General features: G+C 39.2%; 1 protein-coding gene across 1 annotated transcript in view; it reads right to left on the reverse strand.

Moving 5' to 3' along the window:
- LOC149414970 (prion-like-(Q/N-rich) domain-bearing protein 25) overlaps positions 1-16,732 on the reverse strand; it is a 75,455-nt gene that overhangs the window by 17,151 nt on the left and 41,572 nt on the right. The window contains exons 3-6 of the mRNA XM_089643580.1: positions 14,528-14,677; positions 10,642-10,782; positions 9,282-9,414; positions 880-1,016 (exon numbers count right to left, since the gene is read on the reverse strand). Of these exons, the coding sequence (XP_089499706.1) occupies positions 880-1,016; positions 9,282-9,414; positions 10,642-10,782; positions 14,528-14,677 (561 nt within the window). The remainder of the gene's footprint in view (positions 1-879; positions 1,017-9,281; positions 9,415-10,641; positions 10,783-14,527; positions 14,678-16,732) is intronic.

Raw genomic sequence — 16,732 nt, forward strand, 5'->3', positions numbered from 1 at the left:
AATTCCCGTTGCTTATCCTGCTCCATTTTCATTTGGTGTAATATCTCACAAGGGCGCCCCTGTCTGCACAATGTAAAGACAGAGGAAATATACCGCCACCCGGTTGTTGGACAGGCGTGGGAAGGGAATCTTCTTACGAAAAAGAGAAATGATTATCACATAGAACGTTAATAGTTTTAGGAAAATTAAATATTTGGCAGGCAGGGGGTCTACGGAAAAAAAAAATATTTGGCAAGTGGTCTACGGGACAAAAAAGTTTGGGAACCTCTGGTTTAAATGTTCCAACGAGGCGTACCAGGCACACTACACTATTTCATATTGAAGCCAACAATACCAATGCAGCAAAAAAACTCAGTAATTACTTGCGCAATCACAACATACACCCATTACGAAAAATTGCTACATTTAGACATCTTTCATGATTCCTTTCTAACATACAAAACTAACTTATTAAATTTCTTAGCATGACATATTTCAAAAATATTTTCACATCATTTTTCAAAACTTCTATGTACAGTCAATTACAATTCGTGAGCTTATTATAATTCTTGTTTTTAATTCATTTATTATTATCTATCCACACACTTCCTTCCTTTTATAACAATCTCAGGCGAAATTACGTAATGATATTTTATGGACATACGTAATAGGTACTTAACTATGTAATAACTAAAAATATCTAACTGTATCTTATTGTACTGTGTATGTCTTAACAAATAAATACATAAATACAAAATGAGATAGCATAACTTTTATGAAACAGTGTCAGGCTGAGATATATATCTCTCAAAAACAAGTTTCTCCCAATTTGTGAAGTATCTCCCGAAATTGTCCAAGGGGTTAAAAGTAATAGATTTTATAAAGTAGAAGGAAGCTAACCTCTCAAGCAGCGGAACTCATCGGGGTGGACCACATAGCCTTCCTCACAACGGCACACCGATTTGCAACGAACGTTATCACCGGAACAGTGTTCATCATCTTCACACTGGTCTCCAAGTACTGCATCCTTTAGACATCTGAAACAACACATTATTTCGTATTTTTTTAAATTTTATTTATTATCTGGAATCCACATTACTGCAAATATAAAAACATTTTAGAATTGGTTATAAATAAATTCTAAAAGACTTGTGGGACTACTTTATTTCATCCCACATGTGGCAACACTAACTTAAATTAATCCGCCGCTAGACGCAAGCGGGCACCAGAAGAGAAATCTTCATTCCGGTTTCATCCTTCGATTCTACCGCCACTATCTTTACTTTGTCTACCACAGTCTCCGCGTTCTGTAAAATTGTAAATTCATCCTCACGAATAAATTTAATTAATATCGCAGATACTCATTTTTTAATCTCCCATCTCCTGAACACGATTTACGGTTCCGGCAGCCACCGTAAATTACAAATACACACACACACATTACTGCCACAGACTGTTATCTTTCAAATGTGGTCCACATCATCATCTTAGATCATACGATGCTTAGGCCCAGAAATTTATGTGTGACAATTGTTTACATAAAATAATTTACGGTCATCTTTATACTAAATTATTATTTTTTTTTTTTTAAATGCGGAGACGGTTTACACGTAGTTCCCGTGAGCACTTAGGCCATAGTCCCATTGTGCTATCTCCCATTTTACCTCAATCCTTTAACAGCAACCCACTCCCTTTAATAAAGTTCACCAGGGTTGTTATTGGGTATGTGGCTATGTCTTCTAGTTCTAGTGTATGTCTTCCCAGGTATCTGAGCCTAGTTCCCACCAGGGCAGGACATTGGCACCATAGGTGAATTGGAGTCTCTTCATCCTCTTCACATTTCCTGCATCTATTGGTGTTTTCTACTCTCAATATCTGCATGTGTTCTGAGATGGCAATGTCCCGTTAGTAGTCCTACCATTTCCCTCAGCGAGTTTCTATCCATATCGAGTAATTTGTTGGTTCGTCTAAGGTCTGGTCCTTTTATGAGTACTTTGGATTGTCTCATTCCAGGTGCCCTCTCCCATTCTTTGCTGTGCTGGGATTTGACCCACCTATCAATATGTAATTTTGTGTGGCAAGCTGCTACTCCTATGGCCGGCTCGGATCCTACAAGTGGTCGCCCCTTTCCTTGCTAGTTCGTCAGCCCGCTCGTTGCCCTCAATTTTATTTTATTGATGGTAGCGAGTTCTGTAAGAACAGTCCTGGATTCCATCACCAGTCTTGAGTCGCATCGGTTACTTCCCAGTGCCATTAGGGCTGCCTGGCTATCGGAAAATATGCTTATGTTTTTATTCCTGTACCCAATACGTATATTCTCCTATGCGCAGGCCAAGATGGCTTTCATATCAATTTGAAACACAGTACAGTGTGCAAAACTCGAAAAAGTAGTTGACCGATATCACAGAAAATTTGTAAGATTGTTCTTATTAGTGCTAGCAGTGTTTTGAATGGTAGAAGTCGGGGAAACACAAGGAATACTTAACGCAATATCTCTGCACCGGAATGATATACAGAGTTGAATTAAAGTCAATGTAATGTAGTATTTTAACAGTAATATTGTTGTATACAGTAGTGAATGGTGGAAGAAGTTGGAGACGCCCGAGAAAGACATTAGCAATATTGAAGCATTGCAAGATCTACTAATATTGAAATAAATGTTCCCAATAAGGAAGTTGAGTGAAAAATATTTTGACTTATAAAAAATATGTTCATGTAGATCAAAAAATATCGATTCTAAATATACAGGGTGTATCGGCACTAACCCGACAAACTTTAACCAGCTATTCCTTAGCACATTTGGAGTAAAAAATGTTATGTGCACTTTGCTGTCCGGTAACGTTTTTTTTTAATAAAAAATTAATTAAACATATTTTCACCACATGTCACCACTGTTTTATCCTTTGTCAAAATTTGAAAGCAACATCGCAACTCTCGCGTGTTGCTGCGAACGAAGCCCGTATTACATAATCCAGTACCAGAAAAGAAATATTTTATTTAACAATAATGATTATTCACATTTTTCGTATGCGAATCACTGATTGTCTTCTTGTATTGTACACATCAGTTTTATTTTTGTATCTAAATTGTTTCACCTCTGGAATGCTTTGGTTTCACCTCTTACGCGTTTCACGTATTAAATAGTCTAATTTTGAAACTAAGAAACTAATTAGTAGATTTCCTGAATTTATAATCGAAGTCCAATAATTCTGAGCACTTTTAAAAACAATTTTCCTCACTTAGGTACTTATCAATAATAATAATTGGATTATTTGAACAGCGCCGTTGTTTTTTAAATCACCGTAAGTGCTCTGTCAAAATGTTACTTGCTAGGCTATCCTACAACGTATATTTTTTAATAAATTTAGTTATTTACAACTTCGCGGAATGTGATTTATGAATATTATTGCTTATGTTAAAAGCCTTCCAGAATTACCGGAATATAACGAGCAGCTTGACACACTTAAGTTTATTTCCACTAATTTGAAGGTACAAAGAATGTATAGTTTTAAAAACAATCCCGATGAATCAAAAAACGGTTCATATAAAACTGCTGCGCAACACACTGAGACAAAGGAAAGCACTCACACAAACGTCATGACTGCATTGGATTGACCACCTGCAAATGAATGCTGCCAGATTGCTAATTTATTTAAACAATAATTATTAAATTTTATTTAAAATATCGCAATTTTTTTAAAAAATCGACAATAAATTACAACTATAATTTAAAAAAAATATTCTTAACCCCACGCTTTTTCGTAATTGATTAATTAATTCAGAATTTAAACGTTGCTTGAAATGACTAGCCGTATTTGGTGACCAGATCTGAATATCCAGGTTCAGAATTTAAACGTTGCTTGAAATGACTAGCCGTATTTGGTGACCAGATCTGAATATCCAGGTTTAGAATTTAAACGTTGCTTGAAATGACTAGCCGTATTTGGTGACCAGATCTGAATATCCAGGTTCAGAATTTAAACGTTGCTTGAAATGACTAGCCGTATTTGGTGACCAGATCTGAATATCCAGGTTTAGAATTTAAACGTTGCTTGAAATGACTAGCCGTATTTGGTGACCAGATCTGAATATCCAGGTTCAGAATTTAAACGTTGCTTGAAATGACTAGCCGTATTTGGTGACCAGATCTGAATATCCAGGTTTAGAATTTAAACGTTACTTGAAATGACTAGCCGTATTTGGTGACCAGATCTGAATATCCAGGTTCAGAATTTAAACGTTGCTTGAAATGACTAGCCGTATTTGGTGACCAGATCTGAATATCCAGGTTTAGAATTTAAACGTTGCTTGAAATGACTAGCCGTATTTGGTGACCAGATCTGAATATCCAGGTACTTCCTCACCTTCCACTCCTTCCCTTAGCCATAAAACTTACCCCAATTCAACATAAAAATTGTTTAAATTATCGGATGTAATGAAATGCATAATAATTAGACCCCAAAATACTTAATTATTCAGGGAAATAAACCCCTGAGTCATCAGTTGGAAATACCAACGACATTAAGTGAAATTAACAATGCAATAATCCTATTATTGCATTGTTTAAAATTTCACTTAATTATTAGCATTAGCAAATAATATTGGGATTAGCAAATAATAATTTACGACAATTTACTCGGAAATCAATAAAGCCAGAATAATAAAAAAAGAAAGTTATCACTTACGTCGTCTGTAAGTGGCTTTACCAAAGTTTGATAATGCCGTCAGAAGGTGAAACAGCTGTCACGGGTAATAATAATTACAACTAGCAGAACTTGTTTATAAACACACTGTTTTTATAAATTTTTTAATAAGACTGTTAAAATAAAAAAAATCTCTAAATTGAAATGGAGTTCTACAAACTAAACTTAAAATCAAATAAATTTATTGCGAAGGTTCAAAGTACTGTACTGTAATATTATATTAAATAATTTTTACGTGTTTAATTATTGTTTAAAGTCAGATTAAAGCGATTAAAAAACCCACCTGGCAATTCTTATTCGAGTTTCGTTGTTTTTACGTATTGGCGCGCTTACAAGCATCAGTCGTCTCATTTTTAACCATTAATATTTAGTGTGTAGGAAAGAGAGAAGACGCTTTTCGACACACTTGTCGAAAAACTTGTTGAATGCCGACGGGCATACTCTTCTACAGATTTTATTAAATATTGATATGTAGGTAATATTGATGTGTAAATGAATGACATTGTGAGAATTTTACCAATAAATAATAAATGAAAATGCGGACATGTAGTTTATGTTAATTTTTTTATTGGAGCATTTGTTCGAAGTGACTACCATTATTTTCGATGCAAGCGTGTAGTCTTGTTATATTTTGATTATTTAAGTTTGCAGGATTTGCTTTAATTTCTGCAGCGGCTTCCATCACTCGTTCGAGCAGTTGCTCTCTTGAGGCTATTGGCTTAGCATACACTTTTTCCTTGAGAGCCCCCCACAGGTAGTAATCCAGGGGGGTCAGGTCGGGTGATCTTGGTGGCCAAGCAATGGCCGGACTTCCACGGCCTATCCAACGACCAGGAAACTCGACATCCAAGTAGTTCCGCACGGCAATCGAATAGTGTGGTGGGGCTCCATCGTGCTGGAACCACATTCTCCGTAGTAATTCGAGGTTCACATCTTCCAGAATCTCGCCCAGTTGCACTTGTAAGAACTCCAAATACATCGGTCCATTTAGTCTGGGAGGCAACTCGATTGGACCGAGTATTTGATTTCCCAGGATTCCTGCCCACATGTTGATGGAAAATCTGTCCTGGCTCGACGACTCCCGAACAAGCTTGGGGTTTTGTTCAGCCCAATGGTGCAAGTTGTGCACATTTAGCACTCCTGTTTTAGTGAACTGTGCTTCGTCGGTAAACAATATGTTTTTCATGAAGTCTGCATCTCTTATGACATTATGCAGCATTCTTCTGCAGTACACGACTCTGGAAAAGTGGTCATTCTCCATGAGGCCTTGGCAGCGCCTATAGTGAAAAGGTTTGAGCCCGTGCTTCTTCAGAACTCTCCATACCGCCATGTGTTCCCTGTGTCCTATCATCAGAGCGACCCGACGCACGGACAGCGTGGGGTCTTCGGTAATTAAGTTCAGGATTCTCTCCTCAACTGCCACAGGAACGATGTTGTGTCCTCCGCCGGCGCCTTCAATCCGTCCGATGCCACAGTCACGCAATTGTTGATACATCTGAAACAAAACAACAAATAACAACTGCTTTTATTATTCAGCTCAGTAATAATGTCAAATAAACAATCGCGGGCTTTTTCACTCATTTTATTTTTAAAGAACACTTATTTTAGGCACATATCAGAAAACTTACGTTTTCTCTTCATTTATTTCATTTTTTTATAGTAAAATGTATAACAAAGTGTTTTAAATTATAATTTTCTTAACTAGGTACGGTTGATATCTTGGATTCACAGGGGTGAAATTGAATTCAAGTAATTTAAATAATCCCATGGTGAGAAAGGGAGTGAATTCAATTGCAGTGAATGATGCATTTATTAGAGATTAAAATTAATTAACTTTTTAAAACGCCGTTTAGTGACCACTGAACACAAATCACCTAAAGTACAATTTACATTTTTAAAGTTGGTGGCCCCTTGTTATGTTTTTAATGTTCCCAGTTTAAATTTCAAAAGCGCTTTTTGGCATTATCAATGAATGTAAATAGTTTCAATAAACAATTGATAGGGTACAAACCTGGACAAAGGTAGCATGGTGTGGGACGCGTCTTCCAGGAAACCTCATGCGATACTCCCTTACGGCTGCTCGTGAATTTCCATTGCAAAATCCATAAACAAAAACAATATCTGCTTGCTCGGCAGGTGGATAATTGAGGGGCATATTTCAACAGTAAAAACTTAGATAACAAAACAAAAACGAAACTAGAAACTTGATGACATGCGAACTCCCAAAACAGCACTGACCACTGATACGAGACGGGGTGGCGGGAACCACACGGGACTTGAGACAGAATATGTGTGAAAGAGATGACAGTAGCGCGGCGTTGCCAATTATTTTACCCCTATACTGTGGGCAGTAGCGGAGTGTGGAAATTTTATTTATTTTTTGTTTTTAAAAGAAAAAAAATGTTACCGGACAGCAAAGTGTACATAACATTTTTTACTCCAAATGTGCTAAGGAATAGCTGGTTAAAGTTTGTCGGGTTAGTGCCGATACACCCTGTATAAATATATTTCTATATTATTATTCTTAGAATTAGTTAAACGTTCTTGAAAAAGCATTCAATAGCAATAGACTGTATACGCTCCACGATTGGTCGAAAGAATTCTCACGACATGTGTCGTGACTTGTACGTACAACGGAACACCTATGGTGCATCTCTTTCTATTACATGAGAGATGGTCGGTTTAGATGAGAGAGGTGTATAGGCCAAAGGTTTATTTGGGTTTGTCAAATATATGTACGTATTTGTTATTATTATTATATGAAATGGATTTCTAAAGATACATATTCGTATAGTGCTTTATAATAATATGTTGTTTATTGCATAACTTAGATGTTTTTATTATTATACATGTCACATAGCATGTGATACACTTCAGGCCGCCGGCCGCCCAGAAAGGTCTCACAGTGAACTGGGCTGTAAACCGTTATTTTACTTTTGGTCTCTACTTTTCTGCGCGGTGGTCCTGAATTCGCGCGGGGAACGTCAACAAGTAGCGACGGCAATACCGTACAAGTATCGTACCGGGCGTGAAAAGCAAATATTCTAACTTAAAATATTAATTTAACTATGAAATCTTAATCAATTTTCTTTTTTTTTTAATAACATCAATTATAATAGACGGTTAACATTGGTAAAAAAATTACTGGAATTCCTTGTTGAAGAATTAAAATTTTTTCCATACATAATGCTTAAGCGACGTGGTTTTCACAGTTCTAATGACGTCACACTACACCCCGCCTGTTACCGCTCGGATTCCGCTCGTTTTGGCGGGCTTAATAAAATTTAAACTTTGAGAATTAATTTAACTATGAAAACAAAAAAATACCAGTATTTAAGTTTGAATGCGAACATTGATAAAAAAAATGGACTCAACTTCCTTATTACTATTGTTTGAGACGACATAGCATGTTTCACCTGAATGCATTTAAAATTAATATCGCTTATTTTAGCTCTCTAACCCAAATGTGTCGACTATATAATAAGTAGTGTGCTGAAGTAGACATTTTCGTTGTTAATTTATGCAGATTCAGAAAATGTTCACGTTTTCGCGCGTATGGATCCACCAGAGGATTCTGTTGCGGTAAGGGATTTTTCTTCGGAAGTCTGTCTATGTTGAGATTCCCTGAAGGTTCAACGAGGGAAAAGTCCACTGAGGGGACCTCAGCTCTCCTCTTTACTCCCCGTGGTTCCCCAAAGGTCCCTCATGAATGTTAATTTTTATTTTTTTTGAAAGGTTCATTTTTTGGTCGAATGAGTACCTAAGGAATTAAAACGACCACCGCAGCAGAGCCAAAAGTCCTGGGAAAACTCAGTCATGGCACAAACTCCTCGCTTCGTTCACATTCATACATCGACTCATATACACCCTTTTAAAATTTTGATAAGATTAAAACTTATTTCACATATACAGGGTTTTCCAATAAGAGGTGTTATTTTGAATAGCCCGCTACTTCGGTAGATGTTACTTTTGAAGCTGTCATTTTTTGACATTTGACAAGTAGAAACTACGCCATTAATAAAAGTGGAACGATACACGCTTCAACAACGCATTGAAATTATTAAAATTCACTTGAGCGAATCAAATGCAAATCATCTTGAGTGATGAGGCCCATTTCCACCTCGGTGGCTTCGTCAACAAGCAAAATTGTCGCATCTGGGGCTCGGAAAACCCAAGAGTTATTGTTGAAAAGCCTCTCTATCTTCAACGTGTGACTGTTTGATGCGGTTTATGGTCTGGCGGAGTAATTGGACCTTACTTTTTCGAAAATGAGAGAAAATGAGGCTGGAGCAACAGTTACGGTGAATGGATTGCGCTATCGAGAGATGATTAATGATTTTTTATGGCCGGAATTGGATGGTATTGATCTGGACAACGTTTACTTTCAACAAAAAGACGTTACGTGCCACACAAGCAACGAAACCATTGATCTTTTACGATTGAATATCAAAATAGCACCTCTTATTGGAAAACCCTGTATTATGTATACTTTACACCACTATTATAGTTGGTACCTTTACAAAGAGATTGGCGTAGTAATCATATGATTGGGTTGGGTTCGGTTGGGTCGGGCTAGGTTAGGTTAGGTTGCATTAGTACCTGGTGCCCCCATCTCTTGGGCTGTGAAGAATGTTGCAGGCGCACAGCCCCTTGATGCAGAAGGCCTGGTTGCCAAAGGACTCGTCAGGCCCGAGGTAGCAGTTCTGGGTCACGCCGCACTTCTGCCCGATTACTAGAATGTGACAAATTATAGTATTATTAGTCAATAGACTGTAATAACACAAGGCATATAGCCGAACCCAGTAAAAAAATAAGACTTCTGTAGCCTCTCCTCTGAACACACTACGGCAAAAACATCCAGGATGCGTCTATCAAAAACAATAGCATTCGCGACTTGCAACTCTCGACTTGGAAGGACCGCATCTTTTCACCTTACTATACACATTTCTCAGATGCCATAACATAAGAAATACACTATAAATCCCTCGTAATTTATGTTTACAAATAAAAAATATGTTTCTTTGTTTGTCCCATGTAAACTTAAAACTACTGGACCGATTTCGCTGAAAATTTCAAAGTTTGTTCTTATTAGTGTCAGGAGTATTTAGAGAGAGGTTTGAATGGTAAGAGAAGTCGGGGACGTCCGAGGAACACTAAACGCAATATCTCGGCACAGGTATGAGATGCGGAATCGAGGAAAAGTCTATATAATGTAGGTTTTTGTGATAGTAATAATGTGGTATGGTAATACACAAGTGAATGATGGAAATCGGGGACGCCTTAAAAAATTATAAAAAGTAAATTATTCAATTCTTTAGAATAATTTTAATTCCACATATACAGGGTGTATCGGCACTAACCCGACAAACTTTAACCAGCTATTCCTTAGCACATTTGGAGTAAAAAATGTTATGGGCACTTTGCTGTCCGGTAGCATTTTTTTTTCAATTAAAAACAAAAAAAATTAAAAATTTCCACACTACATCACTGTCATTGGCATTGCTTTTCGTGTTCAACAGCTGTTATAAGCAAGTATGTCGAAAAGCGTCTTCGCTCTTTCGCACACACTAAATAATAATAGTTGAAAATGAGACGAATGGTGCCGTGCCATTTCATTGTGATTGTAAAAGCGCGCCAATATAGGTACAAACGTATATTATTCAACGGAATTCGAATAAAATATTGCCAGACGGGTTTTCAAACTTTGACAAAGGATAAAACAGTGGTGACATGTGGTGAAAATATGAATGAAAAAAATTTTATTAAAAAAAACGTTACCGGACAGCAAAGTGCACGTAAGATTTTTTTCTCCAAATATGCTAAGGAATAGCTGGTTAAAGTTTGTCGGGTACGTGCCGATACACCCTGTATAGATCCAGGTTTCGTGTACACTAGAATTCCCATAACCCCGAGCAACACCAGGAACACATTGGCTAGTATATAATAAATTAACACTTACTGGCAGTGGCGTAGCATCTTGCGTCGTCGAAATGTGCGCCTTGCTTGCACTGGCATGCGTTATCCTTACACTCAGAATTCACTGAGAGTCGCTTCTGGCACTGAAGATCTTGGACACAGACATCACCCACGTTCCTTGCCTCTGAAATCAAATATACATTTTTGCATGTTAATAGTAAAAAAACAATAATCTTACATAACCTAGAATCAGCAGGTAAATCTGATCAAAGATCTCCCATTCTCTTGTGGTCCTGTCGGCTAGAGTTTTTTTTTTTTTTTTTAATATTAACTCCACACAGGAGGCCCTGAAGAAAATAATTTCCCTCAGGGCCTATGTCATCTTTGGGGATGCTGTGTGGAGGGTCTTTTTGTGGAGAGGAAGGAGTGATAATGGGTCTTGAAGAGTCCCCTGTTTTAGGAGGGAGGAATCACAGAGGCCAGCAGTTCGTTCCACAGCCGAGCTGTTGAACTTAAGAACGAATCGTAGAAGCGACCCGTTCTCATGTGACAAATGTCAACCATGTACAAATGTTGGGCGCGCGTTTGGCGTGTATCCCGACTACGCACCGGTGCCGAAGGGATCAATGACGCTAGTTCCTCAGAGCATCTTCAATTGTAATACCGATAGAACAAGGACAGCATACCTACCTGACGCCTGCGCTCTAAAGATTGCAGTCCGTTTGTTAAGATTGGGGAATCTATCAAACGGACCGCCCGTTTTTGCACAGAGTCAAGGGTTTTTTTCAGGTATTTAGGGGCTCCGGACCAGAGATGGCTGCCAAATTCGACAGTAGGGCGCACTTGCGATTTGTACAGGGTCAGCAGTTGTGTACTATTAAAGTATCTGCGGGCCCTGTACAGTACGCCCAGCTTCTGAGAGGCCAACTTTACTCTGGCTTCGATGGAGCCCCCGTACCGGAGCTGGTCACTTATAGTTACACCAAGCATATCAATGGAAGGCCTGTTCGGATGATTGCTTCCGTTGAAGGAGACTAGATTATCATTTGGATCCCTTTTAGACGTAATCAGACAGGATTGGGTCTTTGAAACATTAAATTCGACGAGATTATTTTTACCCCAGGAGGAAATACTCTCGAGATAACCGTCCATTCTCTGCTTCAAAGCCCTCCGAGCCGTTGGAGTTTGTGTGCCCTTTGGGGGCTTGTCAAACAAAAAGCTATCATGAACTGTACTGTCATCCGCATAACAATGAGTCGGTGCACATGTCAAAAGGTCATTGATGTGCAACAAAAACAAAGTCGGAGACAAAACCGATCCCTGTGGGACGCCAGCATTTATGGAGTGTGAGGAAGAGGTGAAACCGTCAACAACCGCCTGAATCGACCTATCCCTTAAAAAGTCAGCAATCCACGTACACAGGGATGCGGGAAGTCCGTAAGAAGGCAATTTGTTGACAAGTCCTCGGTGCCAGACCCGGTCAAAGGCCTTGGATATGTCTAGTGCGACCGTTTGGGTCTCACCGTGACGTTCCAGGCACCGCCCCCAAACATGCGTCACATACGCGAGAAGATCACCGCACGAGCGGTTCCGCCGGAATCCGTACTGACGGTCGTTGATAATTTTGTTCTTCTCGAGGTATGTGAGCAGTTTGTCGTTGATCACACGTTCCATCACTTTGGACAGAACTGATGTGATCGCTATGGGGCGGTAGTTGGCCGGGTTGGAGCGGTCACCTTTCTTGGGAATAGGGTGAATTACCGCTTTTTTCCAACCAGAGGGCACAGTGCCACACTTCAGGGACATTTTGAAGAGCTTTGTCAAAACTGGAACTATTTCCGCAGCACACCTCTGCAATACCAGGGCAGGTATTCCATCAGGTCCACTAGCTTTGTTAACATCGAGCCCCCGTATAACGTGGAGTACATCCCGATGCCGGATTCTCCGCTTTTTCATATAGAAGCCGCAGTGAGGAACCGACGGCGGAACAGCACCTCCGTCGTCGAGGGTCGAGTTTTCCGCAAACATTTTCCCTAATAGGTTAGCCTTTTCGGTGGCGGTGTTTGCTAGTGAGCCGTCAGGTCTGGTAAGAGGTGGCAAACTGGGTTTGCAAAAATTCCGACCTATTGAGCCCGCAAGCGACCAGAATGCTCTGCTGCCATGCGGGCAGGCAGCCAGCTTTTTGCTGATCTGCAGGTCGTGTTCGAATTTTGACCTATTAATGATTCTCTTGCATTCCTTTGCCGATTTGTTGTATGCTGATCTGCTTTAGGGCGTTCGAGATGTGTTGAAGGCTCGGTAAGCCGCGTTTTTTCGTCGAACTGCTTCGGAGCATTGTCGACTGAACCACGGCTTTGAGCCCACGCCAGTTTCTTTAGAATTCGATTGTATGAAGCCATCCATCGCCGATTTGATGACTTCACCAATCTCCTGGGCACATCTTGAAGGGTCCGAAGTCCGAAAACAAACAGCTGACCACGGAAAGCTGGTCCTGTCGGCTAGAGTGAGTTATATTATAGTCTCCAGGTTTCTTCAGAAGTTTCTTCTGTTCCATCGTCTTCGTGGGGGTCACGTCTTGCCAATGCGCCACCGGGGATGGTTTAAGGGTTCCAAGGACCACCTTCTAGTTCCACTTCTAACTGTATCTTTTCAGGACTACTGTGGTTTGCTAGAAGCTGTAGATACTGTTTTTGTGTTAGAGGCACTATTGCATTGAAACTTGTTCCACTATTAGAACATGATAAGTGGTGCGCGTAGACCAGACACGGTAGTTTTAGTTAGAACGCTTGGAGGTCATTTGGAGGTTAAAACGTGGAAGCTAATTTTAAGCTTCACGTCTCTAAATATCATCTCGGTTATATAATTTGTTGTTCTTTTCTATTTTCCCCTAATGGTGTTCCTCTTTATAAATTTTTTCTTTCCACTAGCTTCAAGAACAAGAACAAATTGCCTTAGGTGTTCTCACCCAAAAGTTTTTGTATAAATTTATGTTGTGCCGTATAGGGTCAGTTTGTGGGGGCTTTTAGAATCATTTAATAGTGGCTTTATTTAAGAACAAGTAGAGTATTGACCTAAGAACCGATACAGGGAGCCATCTGGTCATTAAAATGTTCGGGAAAGTGGTAGGTGCCCTCGAGATCTCAAGGTAACTGCCTCACATCCTAGAAACCTTTATAGACTAGAGGTATAAGTCTGCTTCACTCCCTGCCCTTTTGGACTAAAGGGTGCAAGTCACATCAGTCTACTGAAGAGTCATTGAGAACTCACTGGCATACCAATGATTTAAAAAAAGAACCATCTCAAGCAGGATTCTCTCTCCCTTGGAAGACATAGGACTCACTAAAACTGCATTCGGTGTAGTCACAGTAGCCTTGTAGAACATGTATTTTCGTATGGTGTGGGGTCAGAGGGGAACATCTAGGTCAGTGAGCCAGTCTAGGGCCTCAGGCGTCGCCTGTGGACCTTCATCAATCCCGCCGAGGAGTGAATGCAGCGGACATTCGTTGACCACATGTTCGGTGATGTGCACAGCATCACAGTCACACATCGTCGACTCTTTAAGGCCTATACATCATGTGGGCACAGCAGGTGTGGGAGGACCTCATCCTATTGATGGCAGACCAAAGAATACGAGGCATTTCAGCAGAGAATCCATGTCGCCAGCACATGTATTAATACCGCGTGTGTAGGTAGGGCAGTGAGTGATGCGGTACACGAAATAAGTGGCCACCGACTGCAAATTATGCCGCTACATTAGGGGCCGAAGACCTACAGGTCTCCCGGCCAAGGAGAAACATTAAAAAAGGTGAACATTACAGTTATAATACCTTTATTTCGTAATTTTTTTAAGACAAAAACAACCTGTGAAAATAACTGAAAAAAAATGAAAGATTTTAAAAATACATATTAATAGTGGTCCCAAAACTCACCCTTGAGGCATTCCCTGTGGGTGGAGTTGAACATACGAAGGAGATAGTCATCCTTGCACTCGCAGTAGCCGCGGTCCTCCGAAGAGAGCTTCTTGCAGAAGGCATTGTCCGGACAGTCTATATCCTTAACACAGGTGTTGCCTTGCTTCCCTGCAAACCAAAATAAATACAAATATGTTAAAAACTGGCAAAATACTGTTTTGGATGTGTGTCTACTTTGCTGTTATCTGAAGTTGTGAAGCTATTGAAATGAAATTTTCATAACGAATTTTGCCTAGTACAGGATAATATTTATTGTCCAAGCTCTGGACCCATTGTCCTAGTGTGAACAGAAGTTTGGAGCACAGAAGAATGAACCAAGACATTGTCCTAGAGATAGACGTGCAAGCTATCTCGGCGGGACATTGTTTTACCCCCACCACCCCGCAAGTCGGTATTGTCCACGTGTAAACGCGCTTGGACAAGTCAGTAGAACAATAGCCAGTCGCTCTGGCAACAAATACAATCTAGCTGTTGGGAAGCTAGTTAGCCAAGAGCTTCGCAGATGCACCCATAGAGAGCAGTGCAAAGAGCTTGCTTGGAAGTCCGCAAGATGGCAGCCAGTGGCCAGTAGTCGCCAGGGCCAGTGGGAATACTCCCAGACAAACTTACTTTTTCAAATCATAATTAGCCAGCTTCTAGTTAGGTCGACTATCGAGTCACCATTGCAATACGCGAAGTATTAATAAATCCCTGATTTATCACAAAGAACCATTTATTTATAATCTCCTTCCACGACGAGTTGGAAAACTGTTTGTGGGAACACAACAGCTTCACAGATGCACTCATAGAGGGCAGTGCAAAGAGCTTGCTTAGAAATCCGCAAGATGGCAGCTAGTAGTCAGTAGTCGCTATGGCCAGTTAGGCTGCTTCCAAACAAACTTGGTATTTGCAGATCTCATTTAGCCAGCTCCTAGTAAGGTAGACTATCGAGTCACTATTATAATAAGCGAAGTATTGAATAAATCCCTGATGTAACGCAAATAACTTATTCTTTGAAATCTCCTTCCACGACGAGTTGGAGAACGGTTTGTGGGAACACAACAGCTTCACAGATGCACTCATAGAGGGCAGTGCAAAGAGCTTGCTTGTAAGTCCGCAAGATGGCAGCTAGTAGTCAGTAGTCGCTAGGGCCAGTGGGAATGCTCCCAGACAAACTTACTGTTTCAGATCTCAATTGGCCAGCTTCTAGTTAGGTCGACTATCGAGTCACTATTGTAATACGCAAAGTGTTGAATAAATCCCTGACGTAACACAAATAAATTATTCTTTACAATCTCCTTCCACGACGAGTTGGAGAACTGTTTGAACACTACAATCTTGGTATAAAATTCCTAATTCTGCTTATACATTTGCATTGTTGCTTCGTTCCTTTCCAATAATCCGAGGCTCGGCTCGCGTTATAATGTTAACGTAACTATTTATTGTAACTCGCGTTGTCAGCATTCACGGAGCTGTGACAGGACAATATTGTATTGTCTTCTGTATTGTCCTCTTCTGAACTTTGCATTTTGGATCACGAAACACGCATACATAGCATTTATTTTATTCTATGTGTGTACTGCATAAATAATTTATGAATCGAGTCTCAAATTATTTATTTATTTATTTATTTATTCATTTTTGGGAAAATCAACAGTTTACATTTTTACAGATTGTACATAAGTAAAATAGCCAAAATAAAACCAATTACGGATTTCCTCCTTGTGATTTTACGTAAGACAGCATTAGAAGAAATAATTAAATTTATGAGAAATGTGAAGTTATAATTATATAAAATAAAAGAATTGTATAAAATAATAGAAAAAAATAATACAACAAAAATAAAAATAAAGGGGAAAAAAAAAAAAAAAAAAAAACTAAAATTTATATAAAATAAAAGATTATCGATACATTGGTAACCATAAGAATACAAACAATATTGTGCATATAAATCATATCATAACCATAACCATAAGAAGACAATGTTGTGCATATAAATCATACCATAACAGGATTATAAATATATAAATACTAGAAACATAAACATCAGAAACATCAATTCAAGAAACATCAGTGAAATACTCTTTTAAGGTCATTTTATATTTAGTAAATTCGCAATTGAAGATGTCGATATTGAATAATATGTTATTGTAATTATTACATATTCTGTTCAGGCAAGAATTT

The sequence above is a fragment of the Hesperophylax consimilis genome, chromosome 19 (assembly GCF_061612785.1).
Source record: "Hesperophylax consimilis isolate HC1 chromosome 19, BYU_Hcon_1.0, whole genome shotgun sequence".
NCBI classification, from domain to species: Eukaryota; Metazoa; Arthropoda; class Insecta; order Trichoptera; family Limnephilidae; genus Hesperophylax; species Hesperophylax consimilis.